Source organism: Megascapheus bottae, chromosome 28, assembly GCF_031878675.1.
Source record: "Megascapheus bottae isolate mThoBot1 chromosome 28, mThoBot2.hap1, whole genome shotgun sequence".
In the NCBI taxonomy this organism is placed as follows: Eukaryota; Metazoa; Chordata; class Mammalia; order Rodentia; family Geomyidae; genus Megascapheus; species Megascapheus bottae.
Window position 1 is genome coordinate 2,675,700 of NC_143536.1, and position 26,697 is coordinate 2,702,396.

The 26,697-nt window shown below is 41.5% G+C and overlaps 1 protein-coding gene across 4 annotated transcripts in view; it reads left to right on the plus strand.

Moving 5' to 3' along the window:
• Sbno1 (strawberry notch homolog 1) overlaps nt 1-26,697 on the plus strand; it is a 49,210-nt gene that overhangs the window by 8,371 nt on the left and 14,142 nt on the right. Inside the window, exons 3-21 of one of the 4 annotated variants that reach the window (XM_090319898.1) lie at nt 1,049-1,153; nt 5,204-5,516; nt 6,249-6,349; nt 9,733-9,829; nt 12,526-12,686; nt 13,218-13,351; nt 13,798-13,888; nt 15,349-15,510; nt 17,345-17,480; nt 17,590-17,695; nt 17,823-17,976; nt 18,332-18,514; nt 19,277-19,374; nt 20,465-20,616; nt 21,729-21,926; nt 23,109-23,276; nt 23,377-23,552; nt 24,602-24,733; nt 25,451-25,586. In XM_090319898.1, the coding sequence (XP_090176024.1) occupies nt 1,049-1,153; nt 5,204-5,516; nt 6,249-6,349; nt 9,733-9,829; nt 12,526-12,686; nt 13,218-13,351; nt 13,798-13,888; nt 15,349-15,510; nt 17,345-17,480; nt 17,590-17,695; nt 17,823-17,976; nt 18,332-18,514; nt 19,277-19,374; nt 20,465-20,616; nt 21,729-21,926; nt 23,109-23,276; nt 23,377-23,552; nt 24,602-24,733; nt 25,451-25,586 (2,803 nt within the window). The remainder of the gene's footprint in view (nt 1-1,048; nt 1,154-5,203; nt 5,517-6,248; nt 6,350-9,732; nt 9,830-12,525; nt 12,687-13,217; nt 13,352-13,797; nt 13,889-15,348; nt 15,511-17,344; nt 17,481-17,589; nt 17,696-17,822; nt 17,977-18,331; nt 18,515-19,276; nt 19,375-20,464; nt 20,617-21,728; nt 21,927-23,108; nt 23,277-23,376; nt 23,553-24,601; nt 24,734-25,450; nt 25,587-26,697) is intronic. The other 3 variants (XM_090319899.1, XM_090319900.1, XM_090319902.1) reach the window with 3 other exon arrangements.

Sequence of the window (26,697 nt, forward strand, 5' to 3'; positions counted from 1 at the left end):
AGGCAGCTCACCCCTGTAATCCTAGCTACTCTGGACACTGAGATCTGAGGGTCAAGGTTCAAAGCCAGCCCTGACACTAAACACTGTGAGACTCTTAATCACTAAAAAAGTGGAAGTGGTGTTGTGGCTCAAGGGGTACCGTGGTAGCCTTGAGCTGAAGAGCTCAGGGGCAATGCCCAGGTCAAGTTCAAGCCCCATGACCCACCAAAAAAAAAAGCAAGTATGAGGGGCAGGGATCGTGGCCTAGTAGTAGAGTGCTCACCTAGCATGCACAAAGTCCTGGGTTTGATTCCCCAGAACCACATACCTAGAAAAAGCCAGAAGTGGCTCAAGTGTCAGTGCTAGCCTTGAGCAAAAAGTGTCCAAGGACAGTGCCCAGGCCCTGACTTTAAGCCCCAGGACTGGCAAAAAAAAAAAAAAATGCAACTATGAATGTTACTTTTATGTTGTTTGTCTTCATTCGTGAGGTAGAAGTAATTGCAATAAGAATCACGATATCATTTTCTACTTCGTTATTATATGTAAATGTAAGAGCGTTCATAGAGTTTTGTAGGTCATTAGTTTCTTACAGTTGTCTTTGTACTTTAGACAGACATGTTTCTTTGTGAGCATGCATACATGTCCACAGACTTGAGCTCAAGGGCCTGTGCACTGCTTCAACTTTTTCGCTCACTCCTGGCACTCTACCACTTGAGTTTTGTTGGTTGTCAACTTTCTTTCTTCAAATCTCATTCTCCTTAGTAATGAGGATTACAGGCAGGAGCCATCAGTACCAGTATCAGTGTAGTTTTGGAGAGATTTTATGCTTACAAAGATTATTGGGTTCTGTTTGCCATAGGGATTTTACATTCAGTTTGAATGTAATTGTTGACCTTTTTTTCCTTTTTGGTTTTGTTCATGCTAGGCAAGAACCCTCCCACTGGAGCAATACCCTAGTCTTATTTTCTTTTGTCTGTCTACTTTTTAAAGAAATGAAATACTGCTATTCCTGTTTTTGAAACAGAATTTACTGCTGTCTTCCTCTATTTCTCTGTTGTTTTCTCCCTAGTCGGTGCCATTTAGTCCATTAGAGCTAGGCTTGGAGACAGAAGCAGCAGTTCCTGTTAAACAAGAGCCAGAGGCTGTACCTACTCCCGCACTGTTAAATGTGAGGGTAAGAGTTATTCAGATTTGCCATTACTACTGAAATAGCCTAGGTTGGTAACAAAAAGTAGTCTTTTAAGATGTGAAAATTGTGCTAGGTTGGAAGTGGCTCATGCCTGTAATCCTAGTGACTAAGGAGGCTGTGATCTGAGGATCAAGGTTCAAACCCAGCCTGGGCACAAAAGTACCTAGAGATTTTTTTTTTTTTGCCCAGTTGTGGGGCCTGAACTAAGGGCCTGAGTACTGTCCTTGGACTTTTCTCAAGACTAGAGTTCTATCACTTGAGCCACAGTACCACTTCCAGCATTTTTCTGTGCATGTGGTACTCAGCAATCAAACCTGCGCCTTCGTGAATGCTAGGCAAGCAGTCTACCACTAGGCTAAACTCCCTGCCCAGGAACATGAGACTCTTATCTCCCATTAACCTCCAGAAAATAGAAAGTGGGGCTTGGCTTAAGGGTAGGGCAGTAGCCTTGAGCTGAGGAGCTCAAGAACAGCATCCAGGCCAGAGTTCAAGCCCCAAGACCTTTAAAAAAAAAAAAAAAGTGAAAGTTTGTCTCTTTTTTTGTATTTTGTCAGTATCCTACCATGTCTCCTACTAGTAAAACATTTTTATTTCATTCGTTTGGAACATTAAGTGGATCTCAAGGTAATTGGAACAGAATAAAAATTGTTGAGCTTATTACAAGTCATAAAATTGACACAAAATTCTTGAAATAAAGATGAAGTAGACATTATCTTGCTATTTTCATGTTTACCTTTTGGGGGGTATGTACAGTTTTTTTTTTGTTTGTTTGTTTTTTGTTTTTTTTTTTTTGTTTGTTTTGGTTTTGGTTTTTGCCAGTGCTGGGCTTGAGCGCAGGGCCTGAACACTGTCCTTGGACTTTTTCAAGGCTGGAGCTCTACCACTTGAGCCTCAGCACCACTTTTGGCTTTTTTCTACGTATGTGGTACCAAGGAATCAAACCCCGGTCTTCGTGCATGCTAGGCAAGCACTCTACCACTAGGCCAAACTCCCGGCCCCTGTATAGTGTTTATGTGATAGTAATTGTGCTTTGAAGGTAGAATTCTTCTGACCTTTTCAAAACTGATCAATTATTAACTGAAAACTAATGGGATAAAAATTATTAGAAAAACTGTATAAATTTTGATAATTTGTGCTATTGTTACTAAGAGTTTATATTTAAAAGTACTAAGTAGAGCCAGGTGCCAGTGACTCATGCCTGTAATCCTATATCCAGGATCCTGGTTCAAAGCCAGCCTGGGCAGGAAAGTCCATGAAACCATGAAACTTTTTTTTTTTTTGGGGGGGGGGGTCAATCCTAAGGCCTTAAATTCAAGGCCTTGGGCACTGTCCTTGAGCTGCTTTTGCTCAAGGCTAGTGCTCTACCATTTGAGCCACAGTACTACTTCCGCCTTTTTCTGTTTATGTTGTACTGAGAAATCTGAACCCAGGGCTTAGTGCATGCTAGGAAAGCACTATTTTTTATCTCTAGTTAGCCACGAGAAAAATGAAAGTGGTGCTGTGGTAGGTATTCACCTTGTGCTAAAGAGCTCAGTTAAAGGCCTTCTTACTGAAGAAGCGTTGCAGAAATATGTGGTTTGAGGAGAGAAAGAGAACATTGAAATGTATAAAGACTATCTTAGTTACACTAATAATAGTCACAGACATGGTATATTCAAATAGAAATCTTTTTCTTTTTTCTCTTGTTTGTTCCTACTCAAGCTCACTCTTTAATTAAAATTGCTTTATGAGCCAGGCACCAGTGGCTCATACCTGTTTGATTCTATTAAGTGGCCCAGGAAGCTGAGAGATGAGGATCATGTTTTTTTTGTTGTTGTTCATTGGGCTTGAACTGTGGCCTGGGCACTGTCCTGAGCTCTTCAGCTCAAGGTACTACCATTCCCTTGAGCCAAGCCCCACTTCCCTGTTTTCTAGAGGTTAATTGGAGCCCAGGCTGGCTTTGAACCTTGATACTCAGAATTCAGCCTCCTTAGTAGCTAGGATTACAGGTGTGAGCTACCGCACCTAACTTACGGCTTTGTTTTTGACTCAGTAGCACCCATATTATCACTGAGAGTTGTATTTTTCTTTTTTTCCTTTCCTTTCCTTTTTTTTTTTTTTTTTTGGCCAGCCCTGGGCTTGAGCTCAGGGTCTGAGCACTGACCTTGGACTTTCTCAAGGCTAGAGCTCTACCACTTGAGCCTCAGCACCACTTTCAGCTTTTTTCTATGTACGTGGTACCAAGGAATCGAACCCGGGTCTTCTTGCATGCTAGGCAAGCACTTTAACCACTAGGCCAAACTCCCGGCCCCTTTCCTTTGCTTTTTAAAAATTTTTTGCCAGTAATGGTGCTTGAACTCAGGGCCTGAATGCTATCCTTGGGCTTTCTCAAGGATAGAGCTCTACCACTTGAGCCACAGCACCATTTAGGCTTTCTCTATGTATGTGATAGCAAGGAATCAAACCAAGGTCTTTGTGCATGCTAGGCAAGCACTCTACCACTAGGCCAAACTCCTGGACCCTCTTGTATGTTTTTTTGTTTTTTTTTAAATCTAAGTTCTGAACTTTAGTGTAACCTGTCTGGTGGCAAACAACAAATTGAGCCAGGAATCTTTCTTTTTTTCTTTCTTTCTTTTTTTTTTTTTGCCATTCCTGGATTTGAGCTCATGGCCTGAGCACTGTCCTTGAGTTTTCTCAAGGTTAGAGCTCTATCACTTGAGCCACAGTACCACTTCTGGCTTTTTTCTATGTATGTAGTACCAAGGAATTGAATCCTGATCTTCGTGCATGAATGCACTCTTAACACTAGGCCATACTCCTGGCCTTGAATAGGAATCTTGCAATATATAAAACAGAAAATTGGACTTCGAGGAGCTCAGGCCTCTAATTGGATTAATTACTTACTAATGGTTATGTACTTAGAGTAGTTTTTTTTTTTTGGTGGGGGGGGTTGGTGTAGGACTTAGACTCTAGGCCTGGGCATTGTCCCTGAGCTCTTCAGCTCAAGGCTACCACTTTACCCTTGAGCCAAGCCCCACTTCCAGTTTTCTAGAGGTTAATTGGAGATAAGAGCCTCAGGTCCTTTTGTGCCCAGGCTGGCTTTGAGCCTTGATCCTCAGATCTCAGCCCCTTGAGGAGCTAGGATGACAGGCGTGAGCCACTGTGCCAGGTTGGGGTAGTTCTTTCTGTAATTAGTTTTATTATTTCAATAACTGAATCATAGTTAGCTTTTCTTTATGCTTGATTATATAAAATGTCACCCTGCTTACTATACGTTTTCTTACAAGTCGTAAGTTTTAATTTGGTAATTTGTAACTAATAGGAAATGAAATGCCAATGAGCAAGAGTAAAGTCAAAATAATTTTAATGGACTAGGTATTTGGCCTAGAGGTAGAGTGCTTTCCTAGCAAGTACAGAGACAAGTACCTGGTTCAATTCCTCAGTACCACATACACAGAAAAGGTGAAAGTGACGCTGTGTCAGTACCACGTACACAGAAAAGGCAAAAGTGACGCTGTGGTACAAGTGGTAGGCTTCTAGTCTTGAAGAAAAAGCCCAGGAACAATGTTCAGACCCTGAGCTCAAGCCCTGGCAAAAAAAAATAAAAACTATGGTGGGTATGGTGGCTCACAGCTGTAATCCTAACTACTCTGGAGGCTGAATTCTAAGGATCACTGTTCAAAGCCAGCCTGTTACAAAAGAACCTGAGACTCTTTATTTTCCATTAACCTCCAGAAAATGAGAAGTGGGGCTTGGCTCAAGGGTAGGGCAGTAAGTAGTCTTAAGCTGAAGATCTCAGGGACGGCACCCAGGCCAAGTTCAAACCCCAAGACCCACCCACCCCTCTCCCCCAAAAAATGTGTCTTTTGGATTTGTCTTCTTCCTCAGCTGGTTTCAAAATGCAGTCTTCAGATCTCAGCCTCCTCAGAACATAGGTTTGTAAGCATGAACCATTGACTTAATTTTAGATTATTAAATGGTCTACTGTATTTATTGGGTATATATGAGAGAAGAAAGCATTTTTCAGTGTGTAAAATGTTTCATTGTGTTTTCCAGCAGCAGCCTCCATCTACTACGACATTTGTGCTGAATCAGATAAATCAGCTTCCAGCCTTAGGATCTACAATTGTAATGACTAAAACACCACCTGTAACAACCAATAGACAAACCATCACTTTAACAAAGTTTATCCAGACTTCTGCAAACACACGCCCTTCAATGTCAGCACCGGTAGTCCGAAATGCCATGACCTCTGCATCTTCAAAAGAGCAGGTTCAGCTGAAGGATCTACTAAAAAATAATAGTCTTAATGAACTTATGAAATTGAAACCACCTGCTAATATTGCTCCACCAGTTGCAACAGCAGCTAGTAAGTATTTTTCATGATAGCAACTTTTTTTTTTTTTTTTTTCCCCAGTCCTGGGCTTGAGCTCAGGGCCTGAGCACTGACCTTGGACTTTCTCAAGGCTAGAGCTCTACCACTTGAGCCTCAGCACCACTTCTGGCTTTTTTCTATGTATGTGGTACCAAGGAATCGAACCTGGGTCTTCGTGCATGCTAGGCAAGCACTCAACCACTAGGCCAAACTCCTGGCCCCAACTTTTTTCCCTATGGTATGTTATATCAAAGTGATTGACTTCTGAATCTCACATACTTTTTTTTTTGATCAGTTGTGGGGCTTGAACTCTGGGCCTGGACACTGTCCCTGATCTCTTTATATCAAGGATATTCCCCTACCCCTTGGCACAGTGCCACTTCTGCTTTTTTTTAGTGGTTAATTGGAGATAAAAAGTCTTAGGTCCTTTAGTGCCCGTGTTGGCTTTAAACAGCGATCCTCAGATCTCAGCCTCCTGAGTAGCTAGGGTTACAGGACTGAGCCACTGTACCTGTCTCAGACATTTTGCTTCAAACAGTGATCCCTAGATCTCAGCTTTCTGAGTAACTAGGATTATAGGCAACTTTGAATGTTTTCATGCTTATACTTAATTTAGCATTGAAAATAAATCTTTAGGCTTATGAAATGGGCAAATTTAGTGTACTTTTAAACTGCAGGAAAAACCAAGATTTTTGTTATAAGATATTAATTGATTTTTCTCTTTAGCTGATGTAAGCAATGGTGCAGTAAAGAAAGACTCTTCTAATAAAGAAGTAGCAAGAATATGGATAAATGATATGAAAATGAGGAGCTTTTCTCCAACCATGGTGAGTTTTCAGCAGGTATATCGGTATTTTTATGTTCATGGAATATATAAAATTTGACTAAAAGTGCTTTAGAGCAACCTTTAGGAAACTTTTTTTGATGTTATAGAGGGTCGTAAATAAAATGAATGAGGCAGATGATGAAAAGAGAAATGGTGGGCGAACATACCCTATGCATACTTGAAGACCTTTCTAGGAAACTTGAGGTGGGTGATAAAAGGATAGGTGACTGAAGGAATATTTATACCTAAGTCAGTAAGTTAAATGAAACCTTTACGTGGAACCATTTGAAGGAAACAAACTTTCAGCAAGGATTTGTTTAGTATAGAGCAATGTTAAAGTAGAACAAAATAGATTTGAGAAACCTTCATAAGACTGTGTACAGGGGCTGGTATGTGTCATGAAGCTTAAATATTACACAAGTGCACTGAACGTAGTGACCAAGAACCATGCGTGTTTGATGGGAAGTGGTGTAGTGTTATATGCAGTACTTATACGTTCTTGTTTCAAATCTTATCTTAGCAGGAAAAGGAGACAATGTAAAATTTACTGAAAAACGTTGATATGGAACCTGTAGGGTACCTGCTGTAAGCTCTTAGATTATAGAATACTTTTTTTTTGGCTAGTCCTAGGGCTTGAACTCAGGGCCTGAGCACTGTCCTTGGCCTTATTCAAAGTTAGAGCTCTATTACTTGAGCCACATCACCTTTTGCAACTTTTTCTATGTATGTGGTACTGAGTGCTAGGTAAGCACTCTACCATTAGGCCAAACTCCTGGCCCATAGAATACTTTTCAATTGTGTAATTAGTTTTTTAAAAGTTATTTTAAAGTTTTGGAACTTTATGTGGCTTATGTCAATTCTATACATTTATTTAACAACTCTCTTGAATCACAATAAGCATAGTGTTTTGTAAATAAGAATTGTAGTATATGAGTCTTCTTTGAATGTACATCAGATGTGATAACTACCTGTATTAAGTAACATTGTAAGGTATATTAAGAAGAAGTGGTGTGATACAACACAGGTTGAGTAAGGTGAGTTAGGACAAAGGTGAGTCTTCTGCAAAGAATGGCCCTGCAGATGACCTTATGGAAGTGTGGCTGTGGTTTTCGGGTTGAGTCTGTGGTCCACAGTGAGGAGGTGGTGATCGTGCCTAGATGATGGTGTGCATCAGGAAGAAGGTGCAGTACTTGGATTTTGTGGAGGGAAGGTTCTGAGTTGACCTTACTGGACTTGGCTTGCTACAGTCCCTGTGAGGAGCCAGTAGAAGGAAGTAGGGATAGGAAAGCCCGTCCATGATTCAGGATGGATGAGTTGGAATCTAGGTGGGTGGTGGTTCCGTACTAACAGAACAGCGAGGTATGAAGGGACTAAAGTAAATTAATATAGTTGTAAGAGTGAATTTGAACGGAATGAAGAGGATGAAGAAAAGGAGCATGAGAAAAGACTCATATAAGCAATTCCAAAGGATTGTTAGGCAGGCCTGAGATTTTTGAACATAGACCTGGAGAATAAGTACTGGAACATCCACTTTATTTAGTGGATGTCTTGGCAGCATCTGGAATTTGATTTTTTTTTAAATGTTTAATTGTTATAGAGGTGATATACAGAGGGGTTACAGTATGTCAGGTAAAGAATAGATTTCTTGGGGCTGGAGTTTGGCCTAGTGGTAGAGTGCTTGTCTAGCATGCCTTTCGACCTGGGTTCCATTCCTCAGTACCACATACATAGAAAAAAAACAAGCTGGAAGTGGTGCTGTGGCTCAAGTGGTAGAACTCGAGCCTTGAGGAAAGCCCAAGGGCAGTGCTCAGGCCTGAGTTCATACACCAGGACTGGCAAAAAATAAAAAGTTTATTTCTTTTTGGACTGTATCCCTTTCCTCATTCTCTCCAGTCTCCTACAAGTTGTATAGTTTCTCCCTCCCTCCCTCCCTCCCTCCATTCCTTTTCTTTGTTTCCTTCTTTCTTTGCATCATGGGCCTTGAACTCTGGGCCTCAGCTTCAGCTGAAGATTACCACCCTACTCCCTAAGCCACAGCCCCACTTCCATTTTCTAGTGATTAATTGGAGATAAGAGTCTCACAGGCTTTGGTTCCCAGGCCGTCTTTGAACAAGGATCCTCAAATCTCAGCCTTGGATTACAAGGGTGAGCCACCATGCCCTGCAGTTTGCATCCTCTCTGAGGAGGCCATGGCCATGTTCTTTCTTTTGCACAGTGGCATAATTCTGAGGAAATCTGTAGAGTTCTATAGATTCTTTGCAAGACCCTATGGGTCAGTGTTGAGTAAATGAATGGTTGTTGCCTTATTCTACATTTTTTCAACCTCTCTGTGCTAGTAAGTTCTTTTTTTTTTTTTTTTTTTAACCAGTGCCTGAGCACTGTCCTTGTGTTTTGTTTTGTTTTGTTTTGTTTCCCCTCAATGTGCCGGTTAGTTTTGTCTCAAGGAACTGTTGAAAAGAAATCCCTCCTCATTTTCTCTTTGGTGCACTGTTTCTTTCTGTCTTTTCTGTTTTCTTTGTCCTTTCCTTTTGTTTTTTTAATTTTTTAATCTTTTTCCAGTCTTGGGGCTTGAACTCAAGACCTGGGCAATATTTCTGAGCTTCTTTTGCTTAAGGCTAGCACTCTACCACTGGAGCCATAGTGCCACTGCTGGCTTTCTCTGCTTTTGTGGTACTGAGGAGTTGAATTCCTTGATGATCTACTGGTAGAAAAAAAAAAGGAGTTCAGCCTCTCTGTCTCTCTCTCATACTGGGGATTGAACTCAGGACATTGCACTTGTTAGGCAAGTGCTATACCAAAGCTATATTCCACTCCTCTATTTAGGATCTCTAGCGTCTTATCCTCCCCATGTGCCACCACTGTGAAGTTCTGTAAAGTTGAATAAAAGAAATGTGTAACTATGGTTCCCATTTGATTTTTAAGGGAAATTATGTGCGTTCTCCTGTATTTCCTACTATCATTAATAGCTCTTCCTTGAGCCTTGATTTGGAGAATGAAAAGACTAAGGAGCGCTAGTCTAGTGATAAAGCTCAGGGACAGCACCCAGGCTCTAAGTTCAAGTCCCACTACCAGCAAGGACAAAAATGAAATACAAACGAATGTGAGACAGGTTTTTCCAGGCTGGGCTTGGGCTCCTCACCTGTTGTCCCCAGGCTCCTTGCTCTGTCTGCTTTTGGAAGAATACTGAGGTGGAGATGAATGTGGACATCAGAAAGGCACAGATCAGTTGCTATTCTCTGAACTCACCAGTGGAGAAGCAAGGTTCTACATTGGGGGAATATAAAACGGGTGTCTTGTGTTCCTGAGGTTGAAGATGGTCAGTATATCTCTGCTGACCAGGCCTTGTCCTTGAACTTGAGGTTCATTTCACTGTCTATATTACAGAAGGTTCCTGCTGTTAAAGAAGAAGATGAGCCAGAGGAGGAAGATGAAGAAGAAATGGGACATGCAGAAACCTATGCAGAGTACATGCCAATAAAATGTATGTATGCTTTTGCTTTTTAGAATATTGTTTTAGACTGAAGTCCTTTTAAGACTTTAAGAGTAAAGCTTAGATTTTATTATTTCACATTCATTTTGGTCTTATAACTAATGATTATAAAAAGCAAAGTGCTTGGAATGTGCCTTATTAATAGAGTACTTTCCTAGCATGCATGAAGCCCTGGGTTCGATTCCTCAGTACCACATAAGTTGAAAGCCAGAAGTGGAACTATGACTCCAATGGTAGATTGTAGCCTTGAACAAAAGCCCAGGGACAGTGCACAGGCCCTGAGCTCAAGCCCCAGGCCTCCTCCCCTCCCCCCAAATAAATGGCACAGATAACATATCTTAACCTTAGAGTTTGCTCTGTTTGTTTAAAATCATAAAAACATTGGAATTTGGGCCCAGGACTGTGACCTATCGGTATAGTGCTTACCTAGCACGCACAGAGCTCTGGGTTCAATTCCTTGGTACCACACACAGAAAAAAGGCCAGAAGTAGTGCTGTGGCTCAAATGGTAGAATGCTAGCCTTGAGAAAATCCAAGCCCTGAGTTCAAGCCCCAGGACTGGCCAAAAAAAAAAAGGCACGGCCAAAAAAAAAAAAGGCACACAAAAACACATACAGACAAAAAAAATACAAGAAATTGGGATTTAAATAACTTAACTTGAATGAATTAACACCAGTTCCGCCTTTTGTACATTTGTAATTTATTGGTTTCCATAAAAATGCACTAATAATGTCATTTAAATTACACTAAATATCTCTGCTTGGGGGCTAGGGGTGTGGCCTAGTGGAAGAATGCCTTTCTAGCATGCATGAAGCATGATTCCTCATACACAGAAAAGGCTTGAAGAGGTGCTGTGGCTCAAGTGGTATCATGCTATCCTTGAGAAAGCTCAAGGACTGTGCCCACACCTTGAGTTCATGCTCCAGGACGAGCAGAAAAAAAATCTCTTGTCAACAGACCCCAAAATTGTATATGGTTCTAGTTCCCCGCCCTCACCTCCACCCTGATCATGAGGCATAAACTCAAGGCTGGTGTACTGTCCCTGAGTTCTTTTTTGTTCAAGGCTTGTGCTTTGAGGCACCACTTCTAGTTTTCTGGTGGCTAATTGGAGATAAGTCTCATGGGCTCAACATTGGTGGCTCATACCTGTAATCCTACCTCCTCAGGAGGCTAATATCTGAGGATTTAGGTTCAAAGCTGGCCTGGATAGGAAAGGCTGTCCATAACCATTCATTCAAATCATTCATTTGTTTTTGGAATGGGGCTTGAACTCTGGGCCTTGGTGTTGTCCCTGAGCTCTTCAGCTCAAGGGTACTGTCCTACCCCTTGAGCTATAGCACCACTTCTGGTTTGCTGGTAGTTGATTGGAGATAAGAAGAGCTTCACAGACTTAAGTGCCCTGGCTGGCTTTGAACTGAGATCCTGAGATCTCAACCTCTGAAGTAACTAGCATTACAGGCATGAGCCACCGCACCCAGCTTTCTCCACAACTTCTTTAAATTGAATGTCAACAAATGGAATCCAGATCCCTGGATTTATTATAATTAATAATTCTAGAGTTTTATTGGCGCAAAGCCATAACCCTTGGCTTTTTTGGATGATTTTAGACATACTGCCATAGGAATACTTTATAAAAGTTTTTCTTGCCAGGTGCTGTGGCTCACGCCTGTAATCCTAGCTACTCAGGAGGCTGAGATCTGAGGATTGCAGTTCAAAGCCAGCCCAGGCACAAAAGAACCTGAGACTGTTATCTCTAATTAACCTCTAAAATTGGGAAGTGGGGCTTGGCTCAAGGGTAGTCTTGAGCTGAAGAGTTCAGGGACAGCGCCCAGGCCCAGGGGTAGGGTGGTAGCCTTGAGCTGAAAAGCTTAGGGACAGCGTCCAGGTGAGTTAATGCCCCATGACCCACCCGAAAAAAAAAAAAAAAAAAAGGTTTTCTTTACAATTTACAATTGACCCTTTATAAGAGGGGCTTGCTTATTACCCTTGTAATCCTAGCTGCTCAGGAGACTGAGATCTAAGGATTGTCATTCAAAGCCAGCATGGGCACAGAAGTTGTGAGAGTTTTAGCTCCAATCAACCACCAGAAAGGCAAAAGTGGCACTGTGGGTTAAGTGGTAGAGCGCTATCCTTGAGCTGAAGAGCTCAGAGATAAAACCCAGTTCCAGAGTTCAAGTATTGGGACGAACCAAAAAAAAAAAAAAAAAAAAATACAAAACAATAAAAGGAACACAGTCTGAAGCCAGCCTTGGTAGACAAATTCCAGAGACTCATATATCCAGTTATCCAGCAAAATCAGTAGTAGAGCCATAGCTGAATTAGTAGAGTGCTACTCTGAACAAAAGAAGCTCAGGGACAGAAGCATAACCCAGGCTGGCCTCATTCTCACAATCCTACCTTGCTTTCCCTAGTGTTAGGACTGCATGTGAACCCCCACACCTGGCTCACTTTAAATTCCAGCAGTAACATTTTTTTTTCCTGGTTTTGGCAAAGAGCTTTTATATATGATCTACAAAGCACAGCAACAGACGTTCAGTTTTACATATAAGATTACATCAAACTAGACAAGCAGTAACTTGTATGGAAGCTCCAATATGTTTTCTCTGTCATTGTGAATGTGCTGTATCTTAGAAGACTGGAAATGTTCATAGAATAATTAAAACGGACATTTCAAATTTTTTCATTTAGTGAAAATTGGCCTGCGTCACCCTGATGCTGTAGTGGAAACTAGCTCTTTATCCAGTGTCACTCCTCCTGATGTGTGGTACAAAACGTCTATTTCTGAAGAAACCATTGACAATGGCTGGCTATCTGCATTACAGCTTGAGGCAGTTACATATGCAGCCCAGGTAATTCATAATTTCATTTAATGATTCTTCATTTTAGTCCACGTAATATAGGTGTTTCAAAGTGAAGTTTCTGAGGTGGCTCATGCGTCTCCCAGGAGGCCGAGATCTGAGGATCATGGTTCAAAGCCAGCCCAGACACTAAAGTCCATGAGACTCTTATCTCCAGTTAACCACTAGAAAATGGGATGTGGGACGATGCTCAAAGGGTAGGACGGTAGCCTTGAACCGAAGAGCTCAGGGACAGTGCCCAGGCCCAGAGTTCAAGCCCCATGACCCCCCCCACCCATACACACACACAAAAGTATAGCTTCTTTGCATGAAACATTTTGTGATTTCCCCCCGCCCTGCCTCTCCCCCCATACAGTCACAGGGCTTCCACCCTGGGCCTCAGCACTAAGCTCTTCAGCTCAAGGCTACCTCCCTACTGCTGGGCCTGAGTGTATTCCCTGGTCATTAGTTGGATTCTTAAAACTGCATATGCAAGATTAATTGATCTAAGTGAAGGATTAATAACCAGTTTTCCTTTTTCAGCAACATGAAACATTCCTGCCAAATGGAGATCGTGCTGGCTTCTTAATAGGTGATGGTGCTGGTGTAGGGAAAGGCAGGACGATAGCGGGAATCATCTATGAAAATTATTTGTTGAGTAGGAAAAGAGCCCTATGGTAAGTGCCTGTGCAAGCCTTCCTTGATATCTACCTCAGCATGTGGAGATGGATTTAAGCATAGTTTTGTTTTTGTTATTAAGAAGTTTTACAATGAGATTGCAATTTCATTAGTGAGGTACAATGTTAAGTGTAGAGTTTTTGTTTTGTTTTTTTGGTTGGGGGCGGGGAGTCATGGGGCTTGAACTCTGGGCTTGGGTGCTGTCCCTACCCATCATGTCATTTCTGGTTTTCTACTTGTTAATTGGAGATCAAAGTCTCATGGACTTTAGTGCCCAGGCTGGCTTTGAACCATGAGCCTCAGATCTTAGCCTCCTTAGTAGCTAAGATTACAGTGTGAGCCAACTGCACCCAGCTTGAGTATAGTTTTTGAAGTGTCAGACCTGGCTTTATTCTTGAATTTTGTAGATTGATGTAATTAAAAAAAATATTTTTTTTTATGACAGGTTTAGTGTTTCGAATGACTTAAAGTATGATGCTGAGAGAGATTTGAGGGATATTGGAGCAAAAAACATTTTGGTCCATTCATTGAATAAGGTATGAGCTGCATTGGGTTGAGTTGGCCATTGAGTAAATTGATGTATTCATGATGGAGTCAGGGTCTCTACTGTGTAGTTGTGGTGAGAATTAAGTGAGTTATTCCACAGGAAGTACAAGGTCTTGTTACTCCTTGCTGTGTGGACTACATGTACCACATACCATGCCAGGCAGTACAAATAGGCAGTGTCCCTCTTAGAATGGAATTCTTTCTCAATCCTTGTCTTTTTTTTTTTTTTTCCTTCTAGAATTGGACCTATCACTATAGATCACTTGAATACTGTTCAGTGTAGAATTACTGTGATTTGGAAACTGTTCCCAGTGTTTGTTTATCTAATAAATTTAACTCTTTACGATGGTCTCGTGAAAACAGTTTTATATAGGGGAAGAAAATGAGAGTTAAGTGGCTAAAACAATTTATGAGTAGTAGTTTTTTGTTGATTTAGCAAACCTTTATTGGCATACTATGCACCTATTAAATGTCTCCCTGTTAGCCCTCAAAAATAAGTGAATGTGGGGCCGGGAGTTTGGCCTAGAGGTAGAGTGCTTGCCTAGCATGCACAAAGACCCGGGTTTGATTCCTTGGTACCACATACATAGAAAAAAGCCGGAAGTGGTGCTGAGGCTCAAGTGGTAGAGCTCTAGCTTTGAAAAAGTTCAAGGACAGTGATTAGGCCCTGAGCTCAAGCCCAGGACTGGGAAAAAAAAAAAAAAAAAGTGAATGTAAATCTGCTTTCTATGTCAGTCTACAGAAATTCAGTGTTAGAGCACTAATTGGGCTTTTTCATGTAGGTGGTATTTAGTTAATGGATTAGTAGAAAGTTCTGTGATTTAAATGAGGACAGGATTTTATGAGTGGGCATCATTAGCTCACGTCTGTAATTCTAGCTACTCAGGAGGCTGAGATCTGAGGATCATGGTTCAGAACCAGCCCACGCAGGAAAATCTGTGAATTCTATCTCCAATTTACTGCCAGAACAACCAGAAGTGGCACTGTTTCGAAGTGGTAGAGTGCTAGCCTTGACCAGAATAGCTCAAGGACAAATCCCAGGCCCAGAGTTCAAACTCCACAACCGACAAAAAAGAAGAATTTATGGTCAAAAGCATCGAGCTTGCATTTAGAATTCACTTTCCTGGTTGGGCTGACTTTGAACCACTATCCTTAGATCTCAGCCTTACTATATAGCTAGGATACAGGCATGAACTATCAATGCCCTGGTGATTTTTAACTTTTTTGCCCACAAACTTCTGTTGAGACTTTGAAAGCTGGATCTTTGTGCTGCAAGGTTCTGTGTGTGTACATATATCTGAAAATATGGTCAGTCTTCTTGGGAGTCATTGTCACTATTCTAACCTACCATGAGCCTACCCAGTTAGAAAGTCATGCTGCAGAAATTTGGATGTGGTAAATGTTTCTGAGAAAGATATACTAACTAGATTCTTCTCTTTTCTTTTTTCAGTTTAAATATGGAAAAATTTCTTCCAAACATAATGGGAGTGTGAAAAAGGGTGTTATTTTTGCTACCTATTCTTCCCTTATTGGTGAAAGCCAGTCTGGTGGTAAATACAAAACTAGATTGAAACAACTTCTACATTGGTGTGGTGATGACTTCGATGGAGTTGTATCCTTTAATAAAAGAATATGTTCTGTTGCCTTAAGTCTTTCACCTGTCCAGGCCAGTTTCCTGGCATTGAGTTGAACCCCATGTTACTTTTTTTTTTTTTAACTTTAATTCTGTAGTTCAAATTAATTGTTTGGGGGTGAACACTTTAATGATTAGAGTTCTAGGGGCCTGATAATTTATTCTGGTTTGTTTTTTTTTTTTTTTTTTTGCAAGTTCTGGGCTTGGGCTCAGGGCCTGAGCACTGTCCTTGGACTTTCTCAAGGCTAGCACTCTACCACATGAGCCTCAGCACCACTTCCGGCTTTTTTCTATATATGTGGTACCAAGGAATGGAACCTGGGTATTCGTGCATGCAAGGCCAGCACTCTACCACTAGGCCAAGCTCCCGGCCCCAACTTATTCTGTTTATAGATGGTGTCAAATACCTGGGTTAGAAAAAGTTAGCAAGCTGGATGCTGTTGGCTCAAGCCTGTAATCCTAGTTACTCAGGAGGCTGAGATCTGGGGATCATAGTTCAAAGTCAACTTGGGCAGGAAAGTCCATGAGACTTTTTTTTTTTTTTTTTTTTTTTTTTTTTTGCGCCAATCCTGGTTCCTGAACTCAGGGCTTGAGCACTGTCCTTGGGCTTTCCTCAAGGCTAGTGCTGTACCACTTGAGCCACTTCCAGCTTTTCTATGTATGTGGTACGGAGGAATCAAACCTGGGTCTTCGTGCATGGTAGGCAAGCACTCTACCACTAGGCCAAACTCTCAGCCCTCTATGAGACTCTTATCCAATTAATGATTAACCATCAGAAAAGCAGAAGTGGTGCTGTGGCTCAAAGTGGTAGAATGCTAGCTTTGAGCAAAAGACCTCAGGGACAACACCTAGGCTTTGAGTTCCAGCCCCACAACCAACAACAACAAAAAAAATGCTAGCAGTTATGAGGAGACCTGATTATTATTTTCCGCATGTTGGCATTCAGGTATTGGTTAAATTTGTACTGTATATAGAATTTACCAAAATAATTTGAGGTAGACAGATTGATTAGTTCTGAAGAATCCAGTAGTCAGTGTCAGGACCTCGTGTCTCTAATTCCAGTTTCTAAGGAAGCTGAGATCTGAGAATCAAAGTTCAAAGCCAGCCTGGATAGGACAGTCTTTGAGACTTAGCTCTAGCAAGAAGCCCAAAGTGAAGTTGAGGCTAGTGGTGGAGTGCCACCCTTGGCAGGATTCTTTCTCTATTTTATTTAAAGGCTAAATATTTGAGTGAGGTACCAAATTCAGTGGGTGTTTCAGATACTAAGTGTGGAGGAAGATAGAACAGAGGAGAGGAGGAATATGTATGTGATCTAAAGAATAAGAAATAACTTGAGGGCCGGGTGCTGTGGCCCACACCTATAAACCTAGCTACACTGGAGGGATCAAGGTTCAAAGCCAGCCAGGGCCCAAAAGGACCTGAGATTCTTATCTCCAGTTAACCTGTAGAAAAGGGGAAGTGGGGCTCTTGGCTCAAGGGTACGACAGTAACCTGGAGCTGAAGAGCTCAGAGACAGCGCCCAGGCTGGGTTCAAGCTTCATAACCCACAAAAAAAGAAAAAGAAAAAAGTTAGCATTTATGGCCAGGAGTTTAGTAAGAGTGCTTGCAGGAAGCCCTGAGTTTGATTCCATGGTAACACATAGAAAAAGCTAGAAGTGGTGCTATGGCGTAAGTGGTAGAACATTAGCCTTGAGAAAGCCCAAGGACAGTGCCCAGGCCCAGAGTTCAAGCCCGAGGACTGGCAAAACAAAACAAAACAATTAAGTTTGCATATACCATTGATGAGATTTGCTCCTTAACTCTTTGCTTACAGATAGTGTTTGATGAGTGTCATAAAGCAAAAAATTTATGTCCTGTTGGTTCTTCAAAACCAACCAAGACAGGGTTGGCAGTTCTAGAGCTTCAGAACAAATTGCCAAAGGCCAGAGTTGTCTACGCTAGTGCCACTGGTGAGTTAGTTATCTAAATGAAAAGATACATATTTATTATTTTTATAGCCATAATATATTAGGGGATTGTTCTGTTTTTACAGCCATAATATATTGGGGGATTTTTCAGGTGCTTCTGAACCTCGCAACATGGCCTATATGAACCGTCTTGGAATATGGGGTGAAGGAACTCCGTTTAGAGAATTCAGTGATTTCATTCAAGCAGTGGAGCGCAGGTAATGCAGAGTATGGTGCACTCTGTTCTTTGTAGCAGTCTAAGAGGTAGGATCCTACAAACTGTCATTTTGTGTTAAAGTCCCACTTTATTTATTGATAGTTACTGTGTGTTTTAATTTTATTCAGAGGTGTTGGTGCCATGGAAATAGTTGCTATGGACATGAAACTTAGAGGAATGTACATTGCTCGACAGCTGAGCTTTACTGGAGTGACCTTCAAAATTGAGGAAGTTCTTCTTTCACAGAGCTATGTTAAAATGTATAACAAAGCAGTCAAGCTGGTGAGAAATGTTTCGAAATTCCTAGTGTTTTTAATGTTCTAAATGTGTTTCTGTTAGTCCATTGTAATGTCTGTCAGCCATCAGGATACATTTTTGCTGTGAAACCCCAAGTTACCATGTGATAGGCTGTTTAATATAATAGGCTTAGTATGCAAACCCTCCAACTCTGCCTAGTTAGTGATTCTTGTTCAGTAGCCTATTAGCCTTTGTTTCATTCATATATTTTTTCCTAAAATTGATTGCATCAGATAGTAAGAATATGGAAAATTACTAAGTTACTATAGATTAAGTGGATCAGTTCTAAATAACCACATACAGAGATGAAATGCCTAAAATGTGGATATTGTGTCTTCAGTGGGTCATTGCAAGAGAGCGATTTCAGCAAGCTGCAGATCTGATGGATGCCGAGCAGCGGATGAAGAAATCCATGTGGGGACAGTTCTGGTCTGCTCACCAGAGGTTTTTCAAGTACTTATGCATAGCATCCAAAGTTAAAAGGGTTGTGCAACTCGCCCGGGAAGAAATCAAGAATGGAAAAGTAAGTTGGAAGAACACATTAAGAAAATTTAGCTCTTTAGCCAGGTGCTAATGGCTCACACCTATAATCCTAGCTACTTGGCAGGCTGAGTATCACGATTCAAAGCCAGCTCAGGCATAAAAAGTCCAAGAGATGCTTTATCTTCAATTAACCACCAGAAAACTGGAAGTAGCAGAAGTGGCATGGTGGCTCAAGTGGTAGAATGCTAAGGACAGTGCCTAGGCCCAGGCAGAGTTGAAGCCCCAGAACCAACAACAGAGAGGGAGAGGGAGGGAAAGGAAGAGGGAGAAAGAGAGAGAATTTAGCTTTTTGTGGAAGCAGTGTTTCTTATATAATCTGGCCTTTTGAAGGGCAAATTGTAAACATAATGATGTAGTAAGACTTTGAATACATTGTTTTCAAAATTCTGAAAGCAACAATTGTTGTGAATCTGCATTTAGAGGATAATAAGCAGCATCATTATAATGTGGCAATCTATGTCCATCAACACTGGTGGCCTGTGTATTTGTATGACCTGAAACTGCTTTTAACACACATCTATGTACTGAAAAATACTTTATGAGGGTAGGGACATTAGTTATTATGTGTCTTATTATAAACTGTGCCTGTCTTAAGTTGTTGCATAGTATAAATGGAGGAAATGAAGCATACATAAGATTTTAAACGAACTAGTCATTCTTTGAAATTGGTTAAAAAAAATTGAAATGTGTTTTCTTTCCTTTTAAATTTTTATTTACCATCAACCTGTTTTCTCTTCTCCAGTGTGTTGTAATTGGTCTGCAGTCTACAGGAGAAGCCAGAACTTTAGAAGCCTTGGAAGAGGGTGGAGGAGAACTCAATGATTTTGTTTCAACTGCCAAGTAAGGTTTTAGTTTTGTTTTATTAGTTTTTCTGGCCAGATGCTGGTGTTTCATGCCTATAATGCTAACTTCTCAACAGGCTGAGATTTTTGGATTACCTCTCATAGCCAGCCTAGCCTGGAAAGTCCGTGACAGCCTTTCTCCACTTCACCACCAAAAGCTGGACGTAGAGCTGTGGATCAAGTGGTAGAGTGTCAGCTTTGAGCAGATAAGCTTTTGTCTGAGTTTTTGCGGCTTTCTTGTATGATAGTGTATCAGGAAGGAATATTTTATGTTCCGTTTTCTAGAGAAATGGTAATCCAGTTTGTTCCAGTATAACTAACTGTATAAATGCAACTGGTTTAAGATTGGAATTCTAGTAGAGAAATTACCAGCATGGCCTTTATCCCACCGTACTACTTTTGACTTCAGGGATATTTTCAAATACTCTTCAGAAGAACTATATAATTAGAAACTGCTTTGGAAGAGAGCAAAACGTGGTGGACTTATTGGCAAATGGCCCAAGTTAGAGGCAGGATAGTACATGGCCAGCTAGGGTGACTTTGCAAAGAGGGTTGGGTGTAGTTCAGTGACCAAGTGCTTGCCTAGTAGATACAGTGCTGTAGGTTCACTCACAGCGCCACTTCAAAAACATGTTGCAAGGGCCTCTTCTCAACAGTGAAATAAAGCCGGGCACGTTGGCTCACGCCTGTAATCCTAGCTACGCAAGAGATCTGAGATCTGAAGATCTAGGTTCAAAGCCAGCCCAGGCACTGAGATCTTCAGATCTTAGCCTCCTGAGTAGCTAGGATAATAGGCCACCAGTGCCCAGCATTTTTTTTTTTCCTCCTCCCTTGTCAGTTCTGGGGCTTGGACTGTCCTTGAGCTTTCTTAAGGATAGTGACTCTTAACTTTTGAGCCATAGTACCACTTCTTGCTTTTTTTGTATATATGGTACTGAGGAATTGAACCCAGGACTTCATGGATGCTAGGCAAGCACTCTACCACTAGGCCAAACTCCCAGCGCCCCCCCCCCCCCAGTAAGATTCTTATATATCATTTTTTTGTTTTGCCAAGTGAACCAGTAACTGTTACTGTTTTCTTCCTACAGAGGAGTGCTTCAGTCACTCATTGAAAAACATTTCCCTGCTCCAGACAGGAAAAAACTATATAGTTTGCTAGGAATTGATCTGTCAGCTCCAAGCAACAATAGTTCACCAAGAGATAGTCCTTGTAAAGAAAATAAAACAAAGAAGAGGAAAGGTGAGTTGTACTTTTTTTTTTTTTTTTTTGGTGGCTCATGGGGCTTGAACTCACTTGGGTGCTGTCCCTGAGCTCTTCAGCTCAAGGCTACCACCCTACCCCTGGGCCTGAGTGCTATCTCTGAGCCACCACGCCAGGCCTTGTTTTAGATTAGTGCTGACACAGTTCACTGATACTGGCCACTACGGATAAGCGCGTAGTAGCTACACATTGAATCATTTTACCAACTACACATCCTTAGGAAATTGGTTATTATTTTTTCAGTTTTATACACAGGAAGGTAGAACATACAAAGAATAAGAGGTCAAGAACATTTCCAGGTTCATACATCTTAAGAATGACGCAATAATGTGTGAGAGCTAAAATTTGGTCTGTTTACCTTTTAATAGATAAGGAACTGCTAAGCTCTCGAATTTCACACCTGTAATTCTAGCTAATCAGGGGACCGAGCTACCAGAATCAAGATTCAAAGCCAGCCCAGGCACAAAAGGACCTGAGACTTATCTCCAGTTAACCTCTAGAAAACAGTAAATAGGGCTTGTCTCAAGAGTAGGGTGGTAGCCTTGAGCTAAAGAGCTCAGGGACAGCGTCCAGGCTGAGTTCAAGCCCCATCTCTGTCTCTGTCTCTGTCTCACACACACACACGACTCTTATCACCAATTAACCACCAGAAAATTGGCAGTAGCACTGTGGCTCAAAGTGGTAAATTATTAGCATTTGAGAGGAAGAGTTTAGGAAAAGCTCCCAGAGTTCAAGCCCCACAGCCCCCCCCCCCCCCCCCCCAAAAAAAAAAAAATCTCATAAATTATAGGGCCAAAGGTTGTTTTAAATTTGTTGTCCTGATTTGTTGTAAGACTTGTGTACTAGATGGCAATGTGCTTAGTATATATCTTAAGTTTTTTCTTATGAGTAAATTGTGCTTACTGAGTTCTTAGGAAAGTCCAAAGATTATTGCCTTACTTGTGAATTGTATTCATTATTACATAAATACTTTCTTCTGCATTCCCCATGTGAAATAATCCATGAAATACGTATGTCTACTTTTCCTTCCCTTCCCTCTCTCTTTTCCTTCCTGTTTCCTGGTGGACTCTTGTTCCTGTCTGGGAGGATAGGTGAAGAAATAACTCGAGAAGCCAAAAAAGCACGAAAAATGGGTGGCCTTGCTGGTAGCAGTTCTGATGACAGTGGAAGTGAGTCCGACGCCTCTGACAATGACGAAAGTGACTATGAGAGCTCTAAAAACATGAGCTCTGGGGATGATGATGATTTCAACCCATTTAGAGATGAATCTAGTGAAGATGATGAAGATGGTGAGTTCTGGATTTCATTTTGTACACATACAAAGTGATGCTCCCCCAGCTCCTTGGCTTGGGGCACCAGTATTAAAACTTGTCTTGTTGGGCATGGTGGTTCACACCTGTAATCTTCGCTACTCAGAAGGCTGAGATCTATGGATCTCAGTTCAAAGCCAACCAGGGCACTAAAGTCTCCTATCTCCAACTCACCACCAGAAAATCAAAGTGGCTCTATGGTTCAAGGGGTAGGGTGGTAGTCTTAAGCAAAAGAGCTCAGAGACAGCTCCCAGTCCCAGAGTTCAAGATCCACAACCAACAAAAAAGCAAAACAAAAGAAAAAAAACAACTTTCGTCTTACATGTGTATTATAAATGGTCATTCAGATTCTAATCTTTCAGGGAGATTTGAGACTTGTGTGTGTTCTTTTTTTACATTTTTCCATTCCTGGTGCATGAACTCTGGTCTTCGATGCTATCCTTAAGCTTTCGTGCTCAAGACTAATGTACTCTTTTACTTGAGCCCTAACTCCACTTTGGTTTCAGTGGTTAATTGAACATGAGTATCACAACATTCCTCTCCTGACCTGCTTCAAACCCCTTTGGATAATTATTTTTCTCCCATACTTGGAATGGTGGCTAACACCTATAATCTTAAGCTTCTTAGTGGGGCTGAAATCTGAGGATCTCAGTTCAAAGCCAGCCTTGGCAGGAAAAGTATATAAGGCTCCCCTCCTCCTCTTCCTCCTCTTCCTCCTCCTCCTCCTTCTCCTTCTTCTTTGCCACACCAGGGCTTGAATTCAGGGTTTAGGCACTGTTCTTGAGCTTTTCCAAGCCTAGTGCTCTACTACTTGAGCCCACAACACCACTTCTAGCTTTTTTTGTGTATGTGGTACCGAGAAATGGAACCCATGGCTTCGTGCATGCTACATGAGCACTCTACCTCTAGGGTCACACTCACAGCCTATCTGTAAGATTCTTGTCTCCAATTAACCATCAGAAAAATTCAGAAATGGAATTATTGTTCAGATATCAGAGTGCCAGCCTAGAGTTAAAATGGTAAGGGACGGACACATACACACACACACACACTTCTCCACTAAATTTGGTGATTCCCTTCAAATAGTTAACAAAATAAAGGGTTAATTTTGAGACCATTGTGTTTTAACAATTGACAGGTATACATCTTCTTCATTTTCAGATCCCTGGTTAATCAGAAAAGACCACAAAAAAAGCAAAGATAAAAAAAAGAAGAAAAGTATAGATCCAGATTCTATTCAAAGTGCCTTATTAGCATCAGGTCTTGGATCCAAACGACCTAGTTTTTCATCTACACCAGTTATCTCACCTGCTCCTAACAGTGCACCAGGTATCTATGTAAAAAAAGTTTTATCTTTGAAGTGTACCATTAAATGAATGATACAAGATATTCATATCTGTACTGATTTCTAACATGTATTCTTATTTAGCTAACAGTCACACCAACAGTACCAATAGCCTTATAACAAGTCAGGATGCTGTGGAAAGGGCCCAACAAATGAAGAAAGACCTGCTTGATAAACTAGAAAAACTAGCTGAAGACCTCCCTCCTAATACCCTGGATGAACTTATTGATGAACTGGGTGGCCCTGAGAATGTTGCTGAGGTACAAAGTTGACTATTGGGGTCTATCTATTCTTGGTAATATTTTTGACACTTTGAAACTCTAATTAAACTTAGAGAATAAATGGTGTTCTGAGTATCCTAACATAATTGTTGAGTTTTCTGTGGTAGTTCTTAATGCCCTCATTTGTGCTTTAGTTACTATCCTTAAAACGATTGTGGGGCTTGAACCTCAGGGTCTGAGCGCACTGTCCTTGGACTTTCTCAAGGCTAGAGCTCTATCACTTGAGCTACAGCCCCCCTTCCAGCTTTTTTTTATGTATGTGGTACTGAGGAATCGAACCTGGCTCTTTGTGCATGCTAGGCAAGCACTCTACCACTAGGCCACACTCCTGGCCCTTCTGAAACTTTTGAGTTACCATCTCAAGCATATTTTGTGAATATGTTGTGAGCCCCTCTCTTTGGAGACTGTACCTGTCGTGTGCTAGTTTTGATCATGGCTGTTTGTCAGCTTTTTTTTTTTTTTCTTTTTGTCAGTCATAGGGACTTGAACTCAGGTCCTGGGTATTGTACCTGAGCTTTTCTTTTTTTTTCTTTTTTTCTTCTTCTTTTTTTTTTTTTCTTTTTTTTTTTTGCTAGTCCTGGGGCTTGAACTCAGGGCCTGAGCACTGTCCACTGTCCTTGGGTTTTTTTTCTTAAGGCTAGTGCCCTGTCACTTGAGCCACAGCACCATTTCTGGCTTTTTCTATGTCACGTGGTACTGAGTCTTCCGTGCATGCTAGGCAAACACTACCCACTACACAGATTTCTCAGATTTTCTGAGGATCATGGGCCTTGAACTCTGAGTCTTGGTGCTGTCCCTGAGCTCTTCTGCTCAGTGCTGCCGCCCTACCCCTTGAGCTATAGGCCCACTTTCCATTTTCTTGCCTAGGCTGGCTTTGAACTGTAGTCCTCAGATCTCAGCCTCCTGAGTAGCTAGAATTACATGTGGGAGCCACCATGCCTAGCTGTGCAGCTAGTGCTACATTCATCACCCAGGTTTCCTTCACTTTAGTATAGTACTTGAACTGAGTCCTGCTGTTCGGGTTTCAGATGACTGGACGCAAGGGGCGAGTAGTGAGCAACGATGATGGAAGCATTTCTTATGAATCACGATCTGAACTTGATGTGCCTGTTGAAATATTAAATATCACAGAAAAACAGCGATTTATGGATGGAGATAAGGTATGTTTTCTGAAATATATTTTAAAGAATTCCTTCTAATGTCATGGGTTCAATCGCTGGCACTGCAGAAAAGAACACTTATAATACGTTCCTGTTAAGAAATGTGAATTTTTTAGTAAATGCAGTGAATAATTTATAATATTACCATAATTTGAGTTCATTATGATGCATAGACCTGAATGTAGTTCTGCATCATTTGAAGAAATTTTGAACTTTTTATCAATATAAAAACACAATGTTGGGGCGAGGAGTTTGGCCTAGTGGTACAGTGCTTGCCTATCATGCACGAAGACCTGGGTTCAATTCCTCGGTACCACATACATAGAAAAAAGCCGGAAGTGGTGCTGAGGCTCAAGTGGTAGAACTCTAGCCTTGAGAAAGTCCAAGGACAGTGCTCAGGCCCTGAGCTCAAGCCCAGGACTGACAAAAAACAAAAACACAATGTTATGACATCTAATCATCTGGAATAAAATTTAAGAGTGTCCAGATAGTTTTGATATTTTAAGTCTGTATGCACACACACAATAGTAAGAGAGATGAGACAGCTATGTTGATTTTGGAGAACTGTGTACCTAACTGACGTTTATGGTCTTTGTACTGAAGGGGCGAGAAAGTAGCTATTAGGATACCAAGTCTACTGAAGTAGGTTCTTTATGGCATTGTCCTGCTTATCCTTGTACATTCATGATTTTTCTTTTCTTCTTAAATCTGAAATAGAATATTGCTATCATCTCAGAAGCTGCCAGCTCAGGAATTTCATTGCAAGCAGATAGGAGAGCAAAGAATCAAAGGCGAAGAGTTCATATGACTTTGGAGTTACCGTGGAGTGCTGACAGAGCGATCCAGCAATTTGGTATGTTCCTAAACTGGACTTAATTTGATGGCTTGCTGAGAGCTGCTGGGAAGGGAACATATCAATGTTCAACAATCGAGACCTTCCTTAAAATCTTAGATTTTGCATTTGAGGTTTTTTTTTTTTTTAAATGTTTTATAGTACATAGTTCATTATGAGTTCTATTTGTTACCTGTTTTAAAACTGTGGAAGATGGCCAGGCATAGTGGCTCATACCTATAATCCCACCTACTCAGGAGGCTGAGATCTGAGGATCATGATTCAAAGCCAGCCCTGGCACTAAAAACCATGAAACTTACCTCCAGTTACCCACTAGCAAACCAGAAGTGGGGCTGCGGCTCTAAGGGTAGGGCAGTAGCCCTGAGTTGAGCTCAGGGACAGTGCCCAGGCCTAGAGTTCAAGCCTCACAACTGGTGGGAGGGGGGCGGGGCGGGGCAAGGAATGTCTGATGGGATTTGTGTGGTCCTCCTGGCATTTTGCCTATCAGCAGACTTCTTGAGAGAATCCTGATTATATTTGGGATGTGTCAGTAGTGGCTACTTTCAACCTTGGATAGTCATGTTCAGGTGCATTCTCTGTTACTCAGAGAATCCAGCCAGCTGTTACGAATGAAGCCCAACTGGGGTAGTGGCAACAGGTTTGCCCTGTCATTGCATAGCTCCGCACAGGTTCTTTTTTTTTTTTTTTGCCAGTCCTGGGCTTGAGCTCAGGGCCTGAGCACTGTCCTTGGACTTTCTCAAGTCTAGAGCTCTACCACTTGAGCCTCAGCACCACTTCTGGCTTTTTTCTATGTATGTGGTACCGGGGAATCGAACCCGGGTCTTCATGCATGCTAGGCAAGCACTTTAACCACTAGGCCAAACTCCCGGCCCCATCCGCACAGGTTCTTGCATTCCTCTCTGAGGGGTGTGGCTGTGCTACCAGACATCACTGGTGTTCATTTTGTTCTTCTGTGGCACTATGAAAAATATTACATGCCAATTTTCTCTTCTGCCCCCCACCCTCCCATTTGTCAGTTCTAGGCTTGAACTCAGGGCCTGGGCACTGTCCCTTACCTTCTTTTGCTCAAGATAGCATTCTACCACTTGAGCCACAGTGCCAATTCCTGCTT